This window comes from Rattus norvegicus, chromosome 15, assembly GCF_036323735.1.
Source record: "Rattus norvegicus strain BN/NHsdMcwi chromosome 15, GRCr8, whole genome shotgun sequence".
Taxonomy (NCBI): Eukaryota; Metazoa; Chordata; class Mammalia; order Rodentia; family Muridae; genus Rattus; species Rattus norvegicus.
Genome location: NC_086033.1, coordinates 102,444,075 through 102,468,054, shown reverse-complemented (window position 1 = coordinate 102,468,054; position 23,980 = coordinate 102,444,075). Strand labels below are relative to the sequence as shown.

At 43.1% G+C, this 23,980-nt stretch overlaps 1 protein-coding gene across 1 annotated transcript in view; it reads right to left on the bottom strand.

The window, feature by feature from the left end:
• Dnajc3 (DnaJ heat shock protein family (Hsp40) member C3) overlaps nucleotides 1-23,980 on the bottom strand; it is a 42,977-nt gene that overhangs the window by 7,589 nt on the left and 11,408 nt on the right. Inside the window, exons 2-8 of the mRNA NM_022232.2 lie at nucleotides 22,177-22,287; nucleotides 11,021-11,145; nucleotides 7,555-7,629; nucleotides 4,656-4,808; nucleotides 2,240-2,421; nucleotides 1,726-1,845; nucleotides 54-159 (exon numbers count right to left, since the gene is read on the bottom strand). Coding sequence (NP_071568.2) covers nucleotides 54-159; nucleotides 1,726-1,845; nucleotides 2,240-2,421; nucleotides 4,656-4,808; nucleotides 7,555-7,629; nucleotides 11,021-11,145; nucleotides 22,177-22,287 — 872 coding nt within the window. The remainder of the gene's footprint in view (nucleotides 1-53; nucleotides 160-1,725; nucleotides 1,846-2,239; nucleotides 2,422-4,655; nucleotides 4,809-7,554; nucleotides 7,630-11,020; nucleotides 11,146-22,176; nucleotides 22,288-23,980) is intronic.

The following is a 23,980-nucleotide window of genomic DNA, read 5'->3' as shown; positions in this document are numbered from 1 at the left end:
AATCTTAAGTCGTTATGGCTGCTGTCCCGTGTCTGGGAACACGTAGTTGTTACCTTGGAGAAGCAGTGACAGATCCTTTCTTTGGAGCGGACTGTGTACTCAGCAACACTGGGCTCTGCCTTCATGACAGATTCGTATTTGCTGGTTGCATCTGTGTATCTATGAAATGAGCAATGAGTAACAAGGAGATATTCCCAAAGCTGCAGAGACCACCCTCTCCTCCTTTCACTCTGTGCTTCTTAGTAAGTACAGTGGCAAGAGCACAAGCCCTGCTCAATACAACTCCTCTAACCTGCCCAACACAGAGACAGGAGTCTCTAAAGCATGTGTGTGGGGGGGGGGGGCAGATGACTCAGGTAAAGATGCTTGCCAACACGACGGACACCTGAGTTTAACCCCTAAAACTCACAAGGTAGAAGAACCCCATGCATATTCTCCTGGGCATGGATTTGCTTACACACACAAGTAAAAGCATGTGGTGGGGCACACAGGTGGGTGAGAGTTAAATGAAGACACTGTGGGAACTCATTGTCCATGCTGAGGTGAGACCAGAGGTGGGGCTGCTTCAGGGTGGTCCATGCTCCTCAGAGTCCAGCCAGCTACTTCACCAGACTAACCCAATGCCCTGTCACTAGAACACTTGTTCATGTCTCCCCAGAAAGAGTTCACAAAACAGACCACACACACACACACACACACACACACACACACACACACACACACAGTGGGCGACAGGAAGCAGCAATGGCCAGCAAACCCAGGACTGTGTAAGTCAGAAGCACTCCTCTACCATGGAGCTGTAGCTCTGACTGATGTCTTACAGAGGAAAGCAGACTTAGTCAATGGGCGGTCTTTGGTGAAGGAATCGCTAAACAAACTACAGTGGGCAGTAATACCATGGCAATACTGCCATGAAACAGAAAGGGAAATTAACTTCAGAAGCTGGATAAATGCCCAGAGAATTATGCTAAGGGGGATAAAGGCGCATCTCAGAAGTTTACTTTTTTATTGTTGCCTTAAAATGGCAAAGCTATAGAAACAAAGAGTAAATTCACCGCTGCAGAATCTGAGGACAGCTAGGGACGGGAAAGAAGCTGTGGCTGTAAAAGGCCACCTAAGAGAGACTTCAGTAGTGACAGAACTAATCAACATCCTGACCATGGCATTGACAGCGACAGAGGTACTCATTCTGAGAGGCCACAGTCTCCCTCCACTATGCAGTGGTGTGTGCAAAGTCATCTCTACCACAGCCCTTGCCCAGCCCATCAACCCCACACCCGATGTTGGCACAGACACATACGACCCATTGCTTCAAGCAACTCCCACTGTAAGACGACATTGAAATATCTACACCTCTCCAAGGGTTTTCCTTTACTCCTGGCCTTTGCTGCTACAGCCTGGGTTCAGGGCTCTTCCTCGCCCCTCCCATAAGCTCCGCGCTAGCACTCTGTGGTCAGCTCATACCCCAGCCCTTCATATTGGTGTGCCTCCCACATAAGCCTTACGACTAAACGCTGTAGACAACAGTCTGTACTCTGAATGGATAGTTCAGTGCCTAGTGCACAAAAGAAGAGAAACGTGAGATAGCATGCGGCCATAGTGCGGACACCATGCAGTTCTACTGCTGAGCTCTTGCCTGCTTCCACAGTGTGCACATAATCCTGGTGGTGCTGCTATGCCGGCCGCCATCGCATCCTAACCAGGCAGATAGGGAAAGGTGCTTACCGCCCATCTCTGATCAGCTCTTCAGCTGACCCAATCAGCTTGTTAAGTTTCTTCACTTGCTTATAGTGTGCAAAACACCGCTTGTGGTCCTGGTCAAGTTTCAGACATTCACGAACTTCACTGCTCAAGTAATTTTAAAAAAAGAAATATTCCAAGTCAAGATAATCACTGAATACTTTTCTGTATTAAGTAGAGAAATCATCAGTAAGGTATTTTTCTTTGGAATGATGAAAACATGCTGACTTCCTAATTTGCCATGCACACTGTCACATAGACACAGTAATCAGTATGGCACAGATATTCTCGTTGACTTCAGCAAGGAAAACAGCATCCTCATTTATATTAGTATGACTACTTCAAGAAGGTAAGCTATAGGATGTATATATTATATATTATAATACCTTAGGGAGAACCTAAGTTGTTTGAGTGGCTATAGGCATCTTTAAAAGCCTTAATATGCCTATTAACGTAACATGAAGACTGGAAGGACCAGCTAGGGAGTGAAGGAACTGACCTGAGAGACAGCTCGTGGTCTCCTAGCTGGTAGTAGAGAATGCTGATCTTGTAAAACGCCTCTGTGTTGTCATTCTTGAGCTTTGAAGCAGCCTTTAAGTCACTGATGGCTTTCCTAGGCTCTCCTTCCTTTATGAAGCACTCTGCTCGCAGCTCACGCAATTCTGCATCCCAAACACAAACCTTAAGAAACAAAAGAACTCGACTTTAAGACACATAGGTATGCACACTGCTTCTTGCACCTTACACACTCATGCACACACTCATCAACAGAAAAACCCTCAGCCAGTGTGAAAAGAACACTATTTTATAAATGGTGTTGAGAACCCTGACACACTTGAGTGTGACAGAATGTGGTAAGCTCTTGAGTGTTGTCTTAAACTCTTAACAGGGATAGGAGATGCACATGCAACAAAAGGGCCTTTTTCTGTTCTTTCTCTCTTCCTCTTACAGTTTTAAAACTCTGAATATAAGAAAACACAGCATTTGCACATTGAGTTCCAGCCAAGTTTAATGCACAATGAAGCCTTTCTCAAAAAAACAGAAAGAAATCCTACAGTGTTGACTATTAGATGATTCCCACTCAAACATGTGAAGGGAATATTCAATATTCAACACTCATGATTGCTATAATTAAGAAATCTAAGTTCTGCTTTGTAATTCTTGATTTGCCTTGTGTGTTGAGACAGGACACCATGTATAGGCTCTTCCAGAGGTCCTGAGTTCAAATCCCAGCAACCTCATGGTGGCTCACAACCCTCTGTAATGGGGTCTGATGCCCTCTTCTGGTGTGTCTGAAGAGAGTGACAGTGTATCCACATACATAAGAAAGTAAATAAATCTTAAAAAAAAAAACAACCAGAATGTCTCTATGTCTTATCACATGACTTCTTCTATAAAATTATTAAATAAGAGCCAACAGGATGTTTGAATCTGTGAAGATGCTTGCCTCCAAGCCTAGGGACGAGCACAATCCCAGGACCCACATAAAGACAGAGGACAGACCTGACTCCACAGAATTAATCTGTGGCCTCTCAAGTGCATCACAGTACATACAACTACACACACACGTAGACTGTCTTTATTCAGGTGAAGACAGGCACACGATAAGGCAAGGCCTGTGATTGGGCAGTAAAAAAGTTAGGCGGGGACAGAGTTTTGAAAAGAGGACAGGGGAGAAAGAGAAAGAAGAACCAAGATGGCAGAGGAGAAGGACAACCCAGGTCTGTGTGTCCTTAAATGGCCACAGGCAGTTATGAATATTTCATAAAGGATGGATTTTTATAGAACAATTTGTCTTATCTAGGTGGGCAGTTTATATCATTATCAATTGGTTGTGAGTTTATCATGTGGACATTTTGTAGAATGAGAATTTAAGATATAAATCTGATTGCTAAATTACAAGCTTACTGAGTTTTTATTTTACCAGGTAACTGGGAGTTGTGACTACAACCCCAGGGGGCGGATGCTTGGATGTGAGCAGAGTCTGCAGTAAGAGAGTTACAAGAGGGCGGCTGCTGCTGCAGGGCTCAGAGAATAGCCTGTGGCAGCGACAGCAAGGGATGGAGATTGGGAGCTTAGTGGGTGAGACGCTTTGCTGACTGAGATGATGTCATGTAGCCTACTGGTACTGGCGCTAGCGTGGGATGGTGTACCTTTTTTTTAATATTTACCGCAAAACAAGTAATGTTTAAATTATCAAGTGAATCCACATCACATGTTTACTGCCAATATGACGTTAAAGAGCTGTGAAAATGGTAATTATAGTATTTCCATTCAGGCTTCTTCTGAAATCCTTCTGAGGCAAGGAAATCCTAAACTTAATGCTGCCTAATAGAACCCTCCCTGTGTAGCGTTCTTTCTCTGCCTTCTCTCTTACAAGGTTCTCACTATAGAAGCATTCCTCTTTGTTTCCAAACACCATCTTTCTTTTAAGTAACATGTCTTTACCTGTTATCTAGCAAAGCATTCTCCAAAATAAGACAGACAGACAGACACATAGGCAGGCAGGCAGGCAGGCAGGCAGGCAGGCAGGCAGGCAAGACAATCAGTGGGTAAAACACATAATTCCCAACCTGGTGTGATCGTGCAAGCCATTAATCCCAGCACTTGGGAGGCAAAGGTAGGCAGACCTCTGTGAGTTCAAGGCCAGCCTGGTCTATATTGAGAGTTTTGAGTTAACCAGAGCTACATAGAAATAGAAAGACTCTACCTCAAAAAACAACAACAAAAAATATAATTCTCACTTTACAGCATGTCAATATTTGCTTAAAGCTTGAGTTGCAAATTTCTATGACCAATTTTTAAGACCTAAAAACCCCAAGGTCAGATGTGTCCTATCCTGGTTGTGGTGGGACATAAATGTTCAAAGTGTCTGACAGGGCTCGTCAGCTACAGCATCTTAGAAACAAACGCACCTCTAAAATCTCATCAAGGAAGGTTATAGCCGCAGTGTAGTCAGCGCTGTCAAAGGCATCGAGTGCTTGGGCGCGCAGGCGCTGCATCTCATCGGCTTTTACGAGTTGAGACTGGGCTTCCTTCTCTTCATTCTCACTTGGATTAGATTTGAGCTACAGCCAAACAACAAAGTAACAGTTGTGATCTTACGAATCCAGTACCTGTCCCATCCACAAAGAGCCACCATCCAAATACCACGGCACAGACCCTGCACAGAAGAGCCGATCAGACCGTGCCATAAACCGAGACAATACGAAGGGTTGCCAACACTGGGCTACTCAGTCTATATCAGCGGGTAACATGGATGGACGTTTTACCATTTCCCAGTGACAAAGTCATGAATATTTTCATACATATTTCATGACCTTTACCATTATTTATGTATGTGTGCTGTGTGGTAAGGACTGTATGTCCCAGCACAAGTGCAGAGAGCAGAAACCCATATGTGGTTCCAGGGATTAGTTAGGCGTGACAGCATGTAGCATTACCCACTGAGCCATCTCGTCAGCCCTTTGTTTACTTTTCAATAAAGTCTAAATAAATGAACAAGTTGGTCACCCAAAACCTGAGCTAATCAGTTTTTACATGCACTGAGCATGTCCTTAACAATGAAAAGAAGGTGACACATATCTGGGCATGGTGAGCACTCCCAAGTGAAGTCTCGGCAGGCACTACCAAAAGTACAAGTTCCCTTCCAGCCTGGGCCTCGGGCTAAGCACTTCCTCTACCGCTGGATCCCAGTCCCACACTTCATGGCTGTTCCATGGTGTATGAAATCACAATGAGGGTGTAGCTCAGTGACAGAATTCTTACAGAACACTGTAAACAACTAAAAACACAATGAAGTGGAAATTCGTTCCCCTTGAATTATATATCAGACCACTTTAAACTGTGGACATTTTCTACTAAAGTTAGTTACAGCTATTAAAGTACCTAAATTTGACCCACTTGAGGTAAAAATAAAATTATTTAATAGAGTTCTAGTTTATTTGCATAATCTGAGTTGTTAAGTTATGCAGACACAAATTAAAAAGGTAAATGACATATTGGGGAGGAGTTATAAACAATATTATCATATAAGGTCATATCAGTAATTCATAGAATTCAAAAACAACACCTGCTAGGAAAAAACAGGCAAAGGCCTTGAAAATAAATAAACTGCCAGCAGGCACACAGAGACACACTCCACATCACTTACCATCAGGAAAACAGGAATCATACAGAGACCCCTACCACCTTACACTTATTAGGAATGCCACTGCAGTGCTTGGGGCCTAGAATGTTCCCCCAAAGGTGGATATGGGGGAGGGAGCATTCCTCAAGCATTATGGCCTGCAGCAAAATGACTGCAGCCTGACTCATTCGGTCAAACTTCTGGAGACTGGGCCAAGCCAGTTTATTCTCAACATATTTAAATGCTGTACAATTTTTTTAGCGACAAAATTACCTATTTCAAAGAAAATAATTTCTTAGTAACTGTTTAGATTAATTAGTGACTTTATAGAATTCCTGATTTGATTCAAATAATCTTAGGAAGAAAGGTTAAAGTAATGGTTTTTTTAAGATTTATTTATTTATTATATATAAGTACACTGTAGCTGTCTTCACACACACCAGAAGAGGGCATCAGATCTCATTACAGATGGTTGTGGTTGCCAGGATTTGAAATCAGGACCTCTCGAAGAGCAGTCATTGCTCTTAGCCACTGAGCCATCTCTCCAGCCCTAAAGAAATGTTTTTAGTCCTATTGTCAGAGACACATAATAAAGTTAGAATCAAGAATAAAATGTGGCCCCTCCTCATAGAACAGTAAGCAAAAGCTGCATAATCAGGAATACAATAAGCTTTCATAATTGCACTGAGAAGAAAATTAGGCACACACACATATACACAAATATCTAATCAAAGAAAAACATTCATTCTAGCTCAGGTCCAAGGATGAAACCACAGGTGTGCACTATGATAAATCAAAGCTGTGGAAAACTGTTTCTTTGAACTTATACTGAGCTTATAGAATAAATCACTATGGGCTGGAGAGATGGCTCAGTGGTTAAGAACTGCTGTTCCAGAGGTCCTGAGTTCAAATCCCAGCAACTACATGATAGCTCAGAACCATCTGTAATGAGATCTGATGCCCTCTTCTGGTGTGTCTGAAGAGAGCAACAGTGTACTCACATTAAATTAATTAATTAATTATCAATTAATTAATTAAAAAGAACACTGCTTTGAACTAAATTCCTTCTGCAATTCCCTTTTGCATAACATTTTATCTATAAGGTAATTTTATAAAGAACTTTTATCTAATAAAGTAAAGAAGGCCAGTGAGAAGAAATAAAGTAAGGCTGTGGCTGTGGGGTTCTGGCCCATCTACCGTGTGTGTGTGTGTGTGTGTGTGTGTGTGTGTGTGCACGTAGTATGTGTGCACACACGTATATACATGTGTACATGTATGTCTATATGTCTATATATATGTACAATATGTCTATAATGTCTATCTATATGTACATGTATAGGTATATATAAGTAGATAAGTATGAATGCGTGCAGGTGGTCGGGCCTGGCCGAATGTGTGTATGTGTGTGTATGTGTGCATATGTGTACACCTGACTTTCTTTATCTTTTTTTCTCTGTGAAATTGCCAAAAGTCATCACTATTTGATACCAGAATCGTGAGAGTTAAATTGCCAGAAGCCATCAGCTTCTGGCCCTCAAAACAGTAGGAGGGAGTTACAAGGCCAGAGGTCACCAGCCTTTGGCCTTCACCCAGTGCTGTGTCCCACTTCAGTCCCTGACTGTTAGGGCTGGCTCCCAGCAATACAGTATGTCCTCAATAATACCTTCTTAGAGCCAGGCACTTACCACTTTCTTAAAGTCATCCTCTGCTTCGGCGAGCCTTCCTTGTTTGAGTAGTAAGTGACCTCTCTGTAATCTTGCCTAGGAGGAAAAAGAGGGGTCGTCTTGAGTACTGTGCATTTCTAACTTTTCTTTTTTTTTTTTTTTTTTTTTTTTTTTTTTTTTTTTTTTTTGGTTCTTTTTTTTCGGAGCTGGGGACCGAACCCAGGGCCTTGCGCTTCCTAGGTAAGCGCTCTACCACTGAGCTAAATCCCCAGCCCCTCTAACTTTTCTTTAAAATAAAGAATAAATAATGTAATCAAGTTACTGGTACTCCTTTCCCAATGTCTGTTTGCCTTATTACTAAGACAAATTCCTATAGCTATAGAATGTAGAAGCTTATTTTTAATGAAGTATGTTTCCTTTAAAAATGTTTTGTTCAACACAAAAAAATCATAAGCAGGGTTCTGTTTTGGGAGTTCTTTCTTTGTTTAAGATATAAGATTTTCAAGGTGCTAAGAATGCCCTGGAACTAGATGATGGCAATGACTGAACAACCTAAAAATACACTAAGAGCCACTGATCCTCCACAATGTGAACTGAACAGGACATGCATTGTATACATTTTTTTTTAATTAAGCTGGTTATCAAACACAAGGACTCATAAAGAAGATACAAGGGTTCTACCTTCAAGATACATTCCAGGCTCTGTTTAATTTTAAAAGATACTTTTTGACATCATACTAAATCTTTTCCACGGAGAATTGCAGGGAGACTATCTCCAGAAGTAGGTTTGCTGTTCACTAAGCCTTCAATCTTCAATGTAAATATTTGTTATAGCCAAAATGAGGGTGTCTCTTCCCCCTTCATTTCTGATATTCCTCTTCTTCTAATACACATAACCTTCAACTTATATCTACTCTCTGACTAGAAATTAAAAGACTAATTCCTTCTAAAAAACAACAAAACAACAACAACAAATCAGAAACTACAGGTCGCCACTTAGGTTTATGTATTACTTTTACAGAACATAAAATTCCCCTAATTCTCTATCAAATACATCAACACATATAAAAACAACCGTTAAGGCCATTTCAGCTAGCTAATGACGAATCATAATGCTAAGAAAATGGGTTACTTAACCTTTGTAAAAGGTTATACTCAGCTGTCTCAAGTAATAAAGTCAGCAAAAATATTGCAATTGGGAATCCTACTTTAAAATAATATTGCAACCGTATTTCAAATCAAACATGCATCACGTGGCTGTTAGTTTGCTCGGATCCTTTTAGACACAGGGAAAACTACAAATGACAGTTACAAAGGTAATTCTGAGGCCACTTTGACTGGCCTGATGAGGGTCATGTGTTGGTATGTGATCCGCAGTTGGTGCTGCCATTTTGGGAATGGAGAAAACTATGCAGCCAGGGCCTGGTTAAAGAAAGCAGGGCACAGAGGATTGGTTATCCTTGGGAGCCATATCTTATCCTGATCTATCGTACATTCTCTGCTTCCTGTTAGCCATAAAGTCAGTGTTCCTCTTCCATATGCTCCCATATCCTTCCATCGCAGGCCCACAATCATGGAGCCAAGGACGGACTACTGCATACTGAGAGCTCTGAAACCATGAATCTCTCATTAGTCGTTTCCCTTAGCTGTGCTGTCACACTGCTAGAACTAATGCACCAGCAAAGGAGTCCCCATACAACCTGTGACAGCCAGCCTTCAGCATAGGAGACTGTAAGCTTCGGAACCTCGGAGGCTCTTACAGTGCTGCCAGGAAGAACCACACCAACAATGCTCGGAAGCCACCAAACCCCCTTAACTGGGCCACTCTGCTTGTTCTTCCTAAGGCATCCTTGAGTGAACTGCTGAAACCCTACTCAGCCTCCTAAGTCTCTCTCACGTCATGTCCTGCGTTCCATCCCTCACATGAACTGGTCTTCCTAACCACAAAGTTAGTGCTGTCAACCACCTAGTATACCCCGTGAAGTACTATCAACCACCTAGTACACCCCATGAAGTACTGTCATCCACCTAGTATACCCCGTGAAGTGCTGTCAACCACCTAGTACACCCCATGAAGTACTGTCATCCACCTAGTATACCCCGTGAAGTACTGTCATCCACCTAGTATACCCCGTGAAGTACTGTCATCCACCTAGTACACCCCGTGAAGTACTGTCATCCACCTAGTATACCCCGTGAAGTACTGTCATCCACCTAGTACACCCCGTGAAGTACTGTCATCCACCTAGTATACCCCGTGAAGTACTGTCATCCACCTAGTACACCCCGTGAAGTACTGTCAACCACCTAGTATACCCCGTGGTGGCTCTTCCTGGTTGTCAGCTTGGCTACACCTGGAATGAACTACAACCCAGAAATGGAGGCACACCTGTGACCCAGATGATGAGGCTGGAAGACACAGGCTTTTGACCCAGATCTTGATATGGGATGACATTCGCTTTTAATCCAGATCTTGAGGCATAGTGGCCATGAAAAGCTTAGGCCTAGGCAAGGCAATACACGTCTTTAATCCCAGGAGACAGAAGCAAGCAGATCTGAGTTCAAGGCCAGCCTGAGACAGAACAAGTTCCAAATCCAGGCATGGTGGTACACACCTTTAATCTGAGTCACACCTTCTGCTACAGGCCTACACAAGACTACATAAGGGGGGCTGGGGATTTGGCTCAGTGGTAGAGCGCTTGCCTAGGAAGCGCAAGGCCCTGGGTTCGGTCCCCAGCTCCGAAAAAAAGAACCAAAAAAAAAAAAAAAAAAGACTACATAAGGACAATGGGAGAAGGCAGGCCCACTCTTCCTGGCCGGCTTGCACTTACTTGCCAGCACATCTGTTGGACCCTGCTTCTTCAGAATTCCACCTTACAGAGAAGACCAGCTGAAACACCCAGCCTCGTGGGACTGAGCAACTATAGATTCCTGGACTACCCATTCCCAGCTGCCCACTATTGGGCTAGTAGGACTACAGACTGTAAGTCATCCTAATAATTTCCCTTAATACATAGAGACATTCTATAAGTTCTGTGACTCTAGAGAACCCTGACTAATGTACTGTTACTCTTCCATACATACCTTTGTTGTGTTTTGTTGGGACAGGGGCTCTCTATATAGCCCTGCCTCTCCTGCTACTCACTGGATGGACTAGAAGACCTTAAATTCACAGAACTGTGCATGCCTCTGTCCCCTGTGTGCCAACCCATCCAGCATCCAGACAGACTGTTAATACAGCAACATTCTGAGTTCTGCTATTACTGCTGCTGTTAGTGAAACAGAATCAGGCACCACGAGCCCTGGCCTCAGGGGTTCTCCTGCTCCCCTCCCAGCTGGCTCTGTATAGCTATGTGCCACAATGAAGAGGAGTGTAAGAATTCAATCTGATATCATCTATAATGCCTAAGGTGCCAATACTACTTCAGGAAACAGCTACCTCAGCCAGCTCCCTTAAGCTCCCCCAGAGCACGCTGGGTGAACTTACCGCAGTGAAATCCATCTTCAGTTCAATCACTCTCGTTAAATCAGGCAGTGCTGCTTTGGATTTTCCCATGGCTAAGAAGACAGTAGCTCTCCTATAGTATGCAATATAGTTATCAGGGTCACCATCTGAAAATTAAAATAATAAATATTAGCGCTCTGTCTCTGAGAAGATTACAGTTGCCATTTTATTAGGAGTGGCAAACAAACAATGGTACGGCAGCACTTGAATCCCAGCACTCGGGAGGCAGACTCCGAAAAAATAAATAATCAGACATGGCACTAAATCAAGAGCTGAGGAGACAGCGAGGATACTGCCTGGATGAGGGGAACACAGGGCGGCCCCTAAAGGGTGAGCCACCAGAAGGAAGAAGAAAACGCAGTCCTTCCCCTCCCCCTCCCCCTTCCCCTGCCCCTGAGCACCTCCTCTCTGGAGGAGCACCTGTTTCCTCTGCAATGTCTACTATCCTACACCAGAAGCGATGCCCATCCAAACTGGTGGGGCCATTGTAGCAAACTGACTGAACTGAGGAAGGCCCTCGAGGGACGCGGGCACACACCTGGAGAGCTGGGCTTGAAGTGGGCAGCAGTCTTTCCCAAAGCCTGTAGACTGTCAGGCTGCTACCTAAGCATACACTGTCAGAGTTTAATCAGAGGAAGCTAGCTCATATCCAGAGAGAACCTGTAGGGTGCTCAGTAGGAAGGAGTCTCCACACATCTGGGTAGACAGAAGTCACAAAAGGACTGTGCTGGGCAAGACCAGAGGTGGGAACTGACTGTTCTTCTACCTGTCCTCCGATCACAGCATCAAATGACAACACAGCAATGAAAAGTCACCTTGCTTAAAGATATAGGGTCACTTGCATGGTATCTTGTTTCCTTTCATTTCATCTTAAAAAGAGCAATTATGGGCAAGGTAGGATGGTTCAGTGGGTAAGCCCAGGTCCATCCCTTGCCCCTCCCCACAAAGCCCATTTAAAGCTTGTCATGTTCTGACTCCTATGGTGAGGTGCAAGGTTGCCGGCCAGGTACCCTGACATAGACAACAGGGAACAAGAGGCTGCTTTTTAACCTACATACAAAGCAAGGCTCCTCTGGGGCGTGTGTGTGCGCATGGACACACACACAAAGACGTAATATCTATATAACAGTAGTTCCTGACACTAGTCAATATCTACCACTGTCTATGAAGATGTGACTGTAATAAGAGTTCTTTAAAAACCCACCCTCGCTCGGGCTGACTCGTCAGGCTGAGGAGATGACTCCATAGCTGTCACAGCACCTGGGATTGAGCAGCAGAGACCCAGTGTCTCTGGCCTCCTGGAGTACATGCACATGCCCCGGCCTGCCTACTGCCTACTGCCATGATAAAAACACTATGACCATAGTGACTTGGGAGGAAAGACACTGTTTCAGTTTACAACTCTCAAGTTGCACTCTATCACTAGGGAGAGTCAAGGCAGGAACCTCGAAGAACTGCAGCAGAGACCATGCAGGGTGCTGCTTCCTGACGTGTTGTTCCTCATGGCTTGCTCAGCCTGCTTGCTTACAGCATCCAGGAGCACCAGCCCAGGCAGCCCCACCCAGTGCGCTGGCCCCTCCTACTTCACACATCGACCGGAGACACCAGACAAGCTTGCCAACAGTGCAACCTGGAGAGAGTCTCTCAAATGAGACCCGCCTCTCAGAAGACTCTAGCTTATGTCAGACAGACAATAATATAAAATAATTAGAAAGCGGAATAAGAGAACAAAATTGACATTCTACTCCTTAGAGCATCAAACGATTCAAGTATGGGTGACTTGGCCCTAACGAAGACCATCATTTTTGAAGAAAAACCTAAAGAAGGCAAATTATAGTCAATGTTATAAATGTCACTGGTTATGAGACAGTCCCTGTGTGGTGCTGGAACTCACCGAGATCCTCCTGGGTCTGCTTCCCAGTGCTGGGATTAGCAGCGTGTCCCACCATCCGCAGCTAATGTTGTAAACTTGGGTAGTAGGGAGCACTAAAATGATTGTTTTACATGGATATGTAAATTTTTATTCTTGCTCCAGCCTAATCAAACTAGGTCCAAGTCTTCATTCATTCATTCATTCCCTGAGAATCTGATAGAAAGGAGAATACAACTGTATCCAGGTCCACAGGGCTACAGAGACAGCTCAGCAGTTACACGCACAAGCAGCCCTCACAGAAAGAGGTCCCAGCTTGGTTCACACAACGCACAAACGCCTGTGACCCCAGCTCCAGGAACTCCAACACCCTCTTCTAGCCTCCATGGTCATTATATGCATAGCACACACATAAACAAAACTAATAAGACATTTTTAAACGTTTAAGAAGTCTGTAGTCTTGGACCTTGACTGTCCCTGTGGGAAGTCACTGAGCTTCTGTCCTTCTGAACAGCAGTACAGGGAGGCTCTCAGGGGAACAGCTTTCACGACATAATCACATGTCAAAGCAGATGCAGGTTTCGTTGGTTATTTTATTTTTTACTGAACAAAAAACTATTAAGTGTAATATTGGTTTTCTTACCAGAAAAATAAGGAAATCTAACATTTCAGACATCCCTTTCATTAATTTACAACTTTGGGGCTGAGGGTGTAATCAGGTGTTAAAGCAAGACCTTGCTTGTCACACAGGCTTAGGTCCAATACCCAAGGCCACACAAACACACAGATGGCTACTTGCTTCTCCATTCATGCCACACACCGAGGACACGCTGTGAGAGCTGTCAAGGAAATGGTTTCAGACCCAACAGTTCCTTATTCCCATTTCCTTACAAAACTGGATATAGGAGACCCAACCGCCTGGTCAGGTGGGCACTCCTGAGGCTGCAGAGCGGAAGAGACCACCAACACTGCTCACCCCTGCCCACATCCCTGGCCCAAGAGGAAACTGTATAAGGCCTCTGGGCTCCCGTGGGAGAGGGCCCAGGAGCGGCAGGACCCCTGCCAGAGACACCGCCGGACCCTGAAGGAAACAGACCGGATAAACAGTTCTCTGCACCCAAATCCCGTGGGAGGGAGAGCTAAACCTTCAGAGAGGCAGACAAGCCTGGGAAACCAGAAGAGACTGCTCCCTGCACACACATCTCAGACGCCAGAGGAAAAAGCCAAAGACCATCTGGAACCCTGGTGCACTGAAGCTCCCGGAAGGGGCGGCACAGGTCTTCCTGGTTGCTGCCGCTGCAGAGAGCCCCTGGGCAGCAGCCCACGAGCGAACCTGAGCCTCGGGACCACAGGTAAGACCAAATTTTCTGCTGCAAGAAAGCTGCCTGGTGAACTCAAGACACAGGCCCACAGGAACAGCTGAAGACCTGTAGAGAGGAAAAACTACACGCCCGAAAGCAGAACACTCTGTCCCCAGAACTGATTGAAAGAGAGGAAAACAGGTCTACAGCACTCCTGACACACAGGCTTATAGGACAGTCTAGCCACTGTCAGAAATAGCAGAACAAAGTAACACTAGAGATAATCTGATGGCGAGAGGCAAGCGCAGGAACCCAAGCAACAGAAACCAAGACTACATGCCATCATCGGAGCCCAATTCTCCCACCAAAACAAACATGGAATATCCAAACACACCAGAAAAGCAAGATCTAGTTTCAAAATCATATTTGATCATGATGCTGGAGGACTTCAAGAAAGACATGAACACACTTAGGGAAACACAGGAAAACATTAATAAACAAGTAGAAGCCTACAGAGAGGAATCGCAAAAATCCCTGAAAGAATTCCAGGAAAACACAATCAAACAGTTGAAGGAATTAAAAATGGAAATAGAAGCAATCAAGAAAGAACACATGGAAACAACCCTGGATATAGAAAACCAAAAGAAAAGACAAGGAGCTGTAGATACAAGCTTCACCAACAGAATACAAGAGATGGAAGAGAGAATCTCAGGAGCAGAAGATTCCATAGAAATCATTGACTCAACTGTCAAAGATAATGTAAAGCGGAAAAAGCTACTGGTCCAAAACATACAGGAAATCCAGGACTCAATGAGAAGATCAAACCTAAGGATAATAGGTATAGAAGAGAGTGAAGACTCCCAGCTCAAAGGACCAGTAAATATCTTCAACAAAATCATAGAAGAAAACTTCCCTAACCTAAAAAAAGAGATACCCATAGACATACAAGAAGCCTACAGAACTCCAAATAGATTGGACCAGAAAAGAAACACCTCCCGTCACATAATTGTCAAAACACCAAACGCACAAAATAAAGAAAGAATATTAAAAGCAGTAAGGGAAAAAGGTCAAGTAACATGTAAAGGGAGACCTATCAGAATCACACCAGACTTCTCGCCAGAAACTATGCAGGCCAGAAGATCCTGGACTGATGTCATACAGACCCTAAGAGAACACAAATGCCAGCCCAGGTTACTGTATCCTGCAAAACTCTCAATTAACATAGATGGAGAGACCAAGATATTCCATGACAAAACCAAATTTACACAATATCTTTCTACAAATCCAGCACTACAAAGGATAATAAATGGTAAAGCCCAACATAAGGAGGCAAGCTATACCCTAGAAGAAGCAAGAAACTAATCGTCTTGGCAACAAAACAAAGAGAATGAAAGCACACAAACATAACCTCACATCCAAATATGAATATAACGGGAAGCAATAATCACTATTCCTTAATATCTCTCAATATCAATGGCCTCAACTCCCCAATAAAAAGACATAGATTAACAAACTGGATACGCAACGAGGACCCTGCATTCTGCTGCCTACAGGAAACACACCTCAGAGACAAAGACAGACACTACCTCAGAGTGAAAGGCTGGAAAACAACTTTCCAAGCAAATGGTCAGAAGAAGCAAGCTGGAGTAGCCATTCTAATATCAAATAAAATCAATTTTCAATTAAAAGTCATCAAAAAAGATAAGGAAGGACACTTCATATTCATCAAAGGAAAAATCAACCAAGATGAACTCTCAATCCTAAATATCTATGCCCCAAATACAAGGGCACCTACATACGTAAAAGAAACCTTACTAAAGCTCAAAACACACATTGCACCTCACACAATAATAGTGGGAGATTTCAACACCCCACTCTCATCAATGGACAGATCATGGAAACAGAAATTAAACAGTGATGTCGACAGACTAAGAGAAGTCATGAGCCAAATGGACTTAACGGATATTTATAGAACATTCTATCCTAAAGCAAAAGGATATACCTTCTTCTCAGCTCCTCATGGTACTTTCTCCAAAATTGACCATATAATTGGTCAAAAAACGGGCCTCAACAGGTACAGAAAGATAGAAATAATCCCATGCGTGCTATCGGACCACCACGGCCTAAAACTGGTCTTCAATAACAATAAGGGAAGAATGCCCACATATACGTGGAAATTGAACAATGCTCTACTCAATGATAACCTGGTCAAGGAAGAAATAAAGAAAGAAATTAAAAACTTTTTAGAATTTAATGAAAATTAAGATACAACATACTCAAACTTATGGGACACAATGAAAGCTGTGCTAAGAGGAAAACTCATAGCGCTGAGTGCCTGCAGAAAGAAACAGGAAAGAGCATATGTCAGCAGCTTGACAGCACACCTAAAAGCTCTAGAACAAAAAGAAGCAAATACACCCAGGAGGAGTAGAAGGCAGGAAATAATCAAACTCAGAGCTGAAATCAACCAAGTAGAAACAAAAAGGACCATAGAAAGAATCAACAGAACCAAAAGTTGGTTCTTTGAGAAAATCAACAAGATAGATAAACCCTTAGCCAGACTAACGAGAGGACACAGAGAGTGCGTCCAAATTAACAAAATCAGAAATGAAAAGGGAGACATAACTACAGATTCGGAGGAAATTCAAAAAATCATCAGATCTTACTATAAAAACCTATATTCAACAAAATTTGAAAATCTTCAGGAAATGGACAATTTCCTAGACAGATACCAGGTATCGAAGTTAAATCAGGAACAGATAAACCAGTTAAACAACCCCATAACTCCTAAGGAAATAGAAGCAGTCATTAAAGGTCTCCCAACCAAAAAGAGCCCAGGTCCAGACGGGTTTAGTGCAGAATTCTATCAAACCTTCATAGAAGACCTCATACCAATATTATCCAAACTATTCCACAAAATTGAAACAGATGGAGCCCTACCGAATTCCTTCTACGAAGCCACAATTACTCTTATACCTAAACCACACAAAGACACAACAAAGAAAGAGAACTTCAGACCAATTTCCCTTATGAATGTCGACGCAAAAATACTCAATAAAATTCTGGCAAACCGAATTCAAGAGCACATCAAAACAATCATCCACCATGATCAAGTAGGCTTCATCCCAGGCATGCAGGGATGGTTTAATATACGGAAAACCATCAACGTGATCCATTATATAAACAAACTGAAAGAACAGAACCACATGATCATTTCACTAGATGCTGAGAAAGCATTTGACAAAATTCAACACCCCTTCATGATAAAAGTCCTGGAAAGAATAGGAATTCAAGGCCCATACCTAAACATAGTAAAAGCCATATACAGCAAACCAGTTGCTAACATTAAACTAAATGGAGAGAAACTTGAAGCAATCCCACTAAAATCAGGGACTAGACAAGGCTGCCCACTCTCTCCCTACTTATTCAATATAGTTCTTGAAGTTCTAGCCAGAGCAATCAGACAACAAAAGGAGATCAAAGGGATACAGATCGGAAAAGAAGAGGTCAAAATATCACTATTTGCAGATGACATGATAGTATATTTAAGTGATCCCAAAAGTTCCACCAGAGAACTACTAAAGCTGATAAACAACTTCAGCAAAGTGGCTGGGTATAAAATTAACTCAAATAAATCAGTTGCCTTCCTCTATACAAAAGAGAAACAAGCCGAGAAAGAAATTAGGGAAACGACACCCTTCATAATAGACCCAAATAATATAAAGTACCTCGGTGTGACTTTAACCAAGCAAGTAAAAGATCTGTACAATAAGAACTTCAAGACACTGAGGAAAGAAATTGAAGAAGACCTCAGAAGATGGAAAGATCTCCCATGCTCATGGATTGGCAGGATTAATATAGTAAAAATGGCCATTTTACCAAAAGCAATCTACAGATTCAATGCAATCCCCATCAAAATACCAATCCAATTCTTCAAAGAGTTAGACAGAACAATTTGCAAATTCATCTGGAATAACAAAAAACCCAGGATAGCTAAAGCTATCCTCAACAATAAAAGGACTTCAGGGGGAATCACTATCCCTGAACTCAAGCAGTATTACAGAGCAATAGTGATAAAAACTGCATGGTATTGGTACAGAGACAGACAGATAGACCAATGGAATAGAATTGAAGACCCAGAAATGAACCCACACACCTATGGTCACTTGATTTTTGACAAAGGAGCCAAAACCATCCAATGGAAAAAAGATAGCATTTTCAGCAAATGGTGCTGGTTCAACTGGAGGGCAACATGTAGAAGAATGCAGATCGATCCATGCTTATCACCCTGTACAAAGCTTAAGTCCAAGTGGATCAAGGACCTCCACATCAAACCAGACACACTCAAACTAATAGAAGAAAAACTAGGGAAGCATCTGGAACACATGGGCACTGGAAAAAATTTCCTGAACAAAACACCAATGGCTTATGCTCTAAGATCAAGAGCAAATGGGATCTCATAAAACTGCAAAGCTTCTGTAAGGCAAAGGACACTGTGGTTAGGACAAAACGGCAACCAACAGATTGGGAAAAGATCTTTACCAATCCTACAACAGATAGAGGCCTTATATCCAAAATATACAAAGAACTCAAGAAGTTAGACCGCAGGGAAACAAATAACCCTATTAAAAAATGGGGTTCAGAGCTAAACAAAGAATTCACAGCTGAGGAATGCCGAATGGCTGAGAAACACCTAAAGAAATGTTCAACATCTTTAGTCATAAGGGAAATGCAAATCAAAACAACCCTGAGATTTCACCTCACACCGGTGCGATTGGCTAAGATCAAAAACTCAGGTGACAGCAGATGCTGGCGAGGATGTGGAGAAAGAGGAACACTCCTCCATTGTTGGTGGGGTTGCAGACTGGTAAAACCATTCTGGAAATCAGTCTGGAGGTTCCTCAGAAAATTGGACATTGAACTGCCTGAGGATCCAGCTATACCTCTCTTGGGCATATACCCAAAAGATGCCTCAACATATAAAAGAGACACGTGCTCCACTATGTTCATCGCAGCCTTATTTATAATAGCCAGAAAATGGAAAGAACCCAGATGCCCTTCAACAGAGGAATGGATACAGAAAATGTGGTACATCTACACAATGGAATATTACTCAGCTATCAAAAACAACGAGTTTATGAAATTCGTAGGCAAATGGTTGGAACTGGAAAATATCATCCTGAGTGAGCTAACCCAATCACAGAAAGACATACATGGTATGCACTCATTGATAAGTGGCTATTAGCCCAAATGCTTGAATTACCCTAGATCCCTAGAACAAACGAAACTCAAGACGGATGATCAAAATGTGAATGCTTCACTCCTTCTTTAAATGAGGAAAAAGAATACCCTTGGCAGGGAAGGGAGAGGCAAAGATTAAAACAGAGACTGAAGGAACACCCATTCAGAGCCTGCCCCACATGTGGCCCATGCATATACAGCCACCCAATTAGACAAGATGGATGAAGCAAAGAAGTGCAGACTGACAGTAGCCGGATGTAGATCGCTCCTGAGAGACACAGCCAGAATACAGCAAATACAGAGGCGAATGCCAGCAGCAAACCACTGAACTGAGAATAGGTCCCCTATTGAAGGAATCAGAGAAAGAACTGGAAGAGCTTGAAGGGGCTCGAGACCCCAAAAGTACAACAATGCCAAGCAACCAGAGCTTCCAGAGACTAAGCCACTACCTAAAGACTATACATGGACTGACCCTGGACTCTGACCCCATAGGTAGCAATGAATATCCTAGTAAGAGCACCAGTGGAAGGGGAAGCCCTGGGTCCTGCTAAGACTGAACCCCCAGTGAACTAGTCTATGGGGGGAGGGCGGTAATGGGGGGAGGGTTGGGAGGGGAACACCCATAAGGAAGGGGAGGGGGGAGGGGGATGTTTGCCCGGAAACCGGGAAAGGGAATAACACTCGAAATGTATATAAGAAATACTCAAGTTAATAAAAAAAAAACAAAAACAAAACTGGATATAATAATGCCACGGTGTTATCAAAAGAGGACAAGGTAAAAATGTGTTTGCTACTATTCTAAAGAAGTAAAGATATCAATAAAAATCAGAGTTTAAGAAAAGCATGAAATGGGGCCTACAAGAAGGCTCAGTTTTAAAAAAAGGCACAATACCAAATTTGATAACCTGATCCACGTAGTGGAAGGAAAGCCAACTCCTACAAGTTGTCCCCCAGTCTACCCCACATTCTCTCACTGAAGCAGGCACATGCTACACCCCACATAGATAGATAGATGAGGATTGATGGACAGACAGGTGATAGTGAATAAATGCATTTGTGAAGAAAAATAATGCCAAGCCAAAACCTAACTGCATTTTCTATTTTTAAAATGATTTCTAACAGTAGGAGAGGATTCTTCTGGGAACACACTATATTTTGTGGAAAAATTAACTGCCTCTCTACTTGTGAGGTGTTGAGTAACCAGTTTTCACCACCACAAACAAGAAGTAAATAAAAAAGGACTCTGAGAAAAGTCATATCAGAAGACCTAGTTTAAAATTTATGCTGTAATTCACATAGGAAGGTGCTTTAGAGCTAGGCACAGTTATAGACCATGTTTAATGCCAGCATGCAGAGGCAGGAGGATCTCTGTGAGTTCAAGGGCAATTTGTTGACCTAGTAAGTTCTAAGCTAGCAAAGAAAGACTCACCTCTTTTCTTTAGAAGTCACAATGGCTGATGTTACAAAAAGAAAGCAAGTCACCCAAAAGAAACACCATAAGGGACTGCTGGAATCTGACTTAATATTGAAGAATCAATGAACTAGGAAATCTCAAATCTCAAAACAAAACAAACAAATCACAGAAATGACTATATTGATAACCCAGTCAAAGTAGAGCACCCTATGTGAAACTTGCCTAAGTTTTCTATCAAAATCTCTTGATTTTATCAGATGTTTTATATTATAGCATGATGGGTTGTATTATATTTTGCACACAGACATGTTGTCTTCTTATATTAAACAGACATCCACTCGCCTTCATGTCCCTACAGTCCCCTTTCTATTTTCATGTCTGTGACCCAATAAGGCTCACAAGTGTTGGTATAGGGTCCTGAATTGGGTCAGAGAAGAACAGACTCCTTAGCCAATGGCAACACCACTGAAGAAGACGTCTCTCCTCCTCCTGGCAACCACTGAACGCCTCTCAGTACTCAGAAAGAGGGGCACCTCATGACATCTCTCCTACACCCTGGAATCTGCCAATAGGTGGTGTAAATGGTTCTTCCAGCTTTAGGGAGGATAAAGAAGGTCCACTTACAGCTGAACAGTCAAAAGCCCCTGCCATCTGCACTGACCAGTGACCAGTCTGTACACTCACTGCTGCCCACTGCACAGCAGTCTCAGACAGCCAAACTCTTAGCTATGTTTAATACCCACATGACTGAGCCTCGGCTACCTGCCTTTTACAAATGTCTTTACACTTTTGTAAAGTGTGTGTGTGTGTCTGTGAGTGTGTGCGCATGTGCATGAGTGTGTGTGTGTCTGTGTGTGTGTGCGTGTGTGTCTGTCTGTGTGAGTATATGTGCACGTGTGTGCATGTGTGAGTGTGTGTGTGCATGTGTGTGAGTGTGTGTCTGTGTGAGTGTGTGCGCATGTGTGTGTATGTCTGTGTGTATGAATGTGTGCGCCTGGGTGAGTGTGTGTGCAGCTGGAGTACAAGTAGCTTAAGCCAACAGACATGAGCACTGTGAATTGGCTTTACATCCTGTGGAAGAGCAGGACATGCTTAACCACTGAGCTTCCTTCCCTCCAGCCTCCTCAGTTACCTCTTCTGCTAGCTCCATATGCATCCATGCGTTGTGTGCTTTTTAATCTAATTCACCCAGAACTCGGAAAGTATGTTGAATGGTTTCTTTAACACTGATAATGGTTGAAGTGTTAGCCAATGGAAGTTCTGATTAGAACTCAGAGGAGAGCGACTGAGTGGTCAGGGTCGTGATACCAACCGACTGCAGCATGAAACTGAGATAAGGCATCGGCCAGCTGTCCAGCTGCAAGTAACTTCTTTCCCAGTTCAAGATGCTTCTCTACATCTGCATTTACTCCACATTCAGCACCTGAAAAGTCAAACAGATTAATAAGGTAACTTTCCATGAACCAAGACGAACCCCTAGTAAATCAAAAGTTTAAGATAACCTTCTTTATCTGGCTCAGTCATCTACTGAAAAGTCACAGAAGCTGAAAATGGCAGTAAAACACACTGTTTAGTTGTATAGCATAGAAAACTCCCCCAAAATATACCATATCCAATTCAGCCACCTGAAAGAGTAAAACCAGTCCTTAGAATAAATGAAAAATAATTACTGTATTGGTGACATTGTTCTGAATAATAGTTCATTAGTTCACTGTGCTAAAGCTGGCAGATGGTCCAGCTTTTATGCCAGCCTGAGGGCCAGCAACCACAAAACTGCCAGGAGGGCATGGCAGAAACGGCTCCTCGGGCCGACTGGACAGCTAACAAAGCAGAGGGAAGGCTCTCGATTCAGCGAGAACCAGTCTCAGTAAAGAACAATTGAAGCAGGATTAAGGATAACACCTAACATTAACCTCTGGCTTCCACATGCACATGAATATACACACACATGAGCACACATATACACATGCCACACATGCATGTGCACCTGCACATGTTCATGCTCACAGACACATCACATTTAAAACCTGCTTTGCTATGCTAAAACCTCTCACTTTAATGAATGAATGGCAGGCAGTCGGCTACAACGTTCCGGTACTTACTGAGCATCTACAACATACCAGGCACTGTTCTAGTTATCTGGGATGAGTGAGCCCTGCCCCTTCAATCCCCCCAGCACCAGACATTGCAGTGGGAGACAGCATGATGGACACTAAGTTACATAGTATATCAGGTAAAATGACTGGAATAAAGCAAATGATGTGACAGCTCAACAGGGAGAGGCCACATAATGGTCCAAGGCAGCCTTCCTTGAGAAGCTGACATCTGAGCAAACATGGAGGAAGTAAGGAGCACAGCATGCAGACATGGAAAAAGTGCTTTCCAACAAGGACCAGCTAAGGCAAAGGCCTAACGTCCACACTGTCCAGAAACAGCAAGGGGATCTGGATACCCTCAGAAAGAGCCACAGAAAAAAGCAATATGAAATCAAACGGAAAGCCCTGCTTTGTCCTGCTTTGGATTTTACTCTTGGTGAAAATGGAGCCAATCAGACACTTTAATTAGAATAACCTGAATAAGTAGTCCAATTATCTATAAATTGTTTCTTTACTCTGAACTCCTTCAGCGGTTGCCCTGACATTATACACTAAAGTGTTCGGGCATTTCTCTTTTACCATGAGGACAATATTATGCTTGTTAGTGAAGGGAGCAGAGAGAACTACAGAAAGGAGACTTCCCGCTTCTCTGCCCCAGCCATATGCCCAGCCCCTCAGCAATTTGGCAGCCTCAGCCTGGAACCACTTCCCAATAAGGCTGCACACTCCAATCTAACTTCACGACTCACAGCATCGTCCACACACCCATGCAGCTAAGTTGACTGACATTGTTATCTGCACCTGCTGACTCTTGGCTGCCCTCCCATCTCTGTAGACCACTCTGGCCTACCACTGTGGCTCACTGTCACACACACCGGGACCACCTACATTTGACCATAATGGCAGAAATGATGAAAAGAAAGGCTGTGATAAGGGATGGATTCTTTTCAGTGCACTCAAGTACTTAGAGAAGAATGTCAAGCAAAGGACTAATTCTCAGCTAAAGCCACTCTGGGGGTT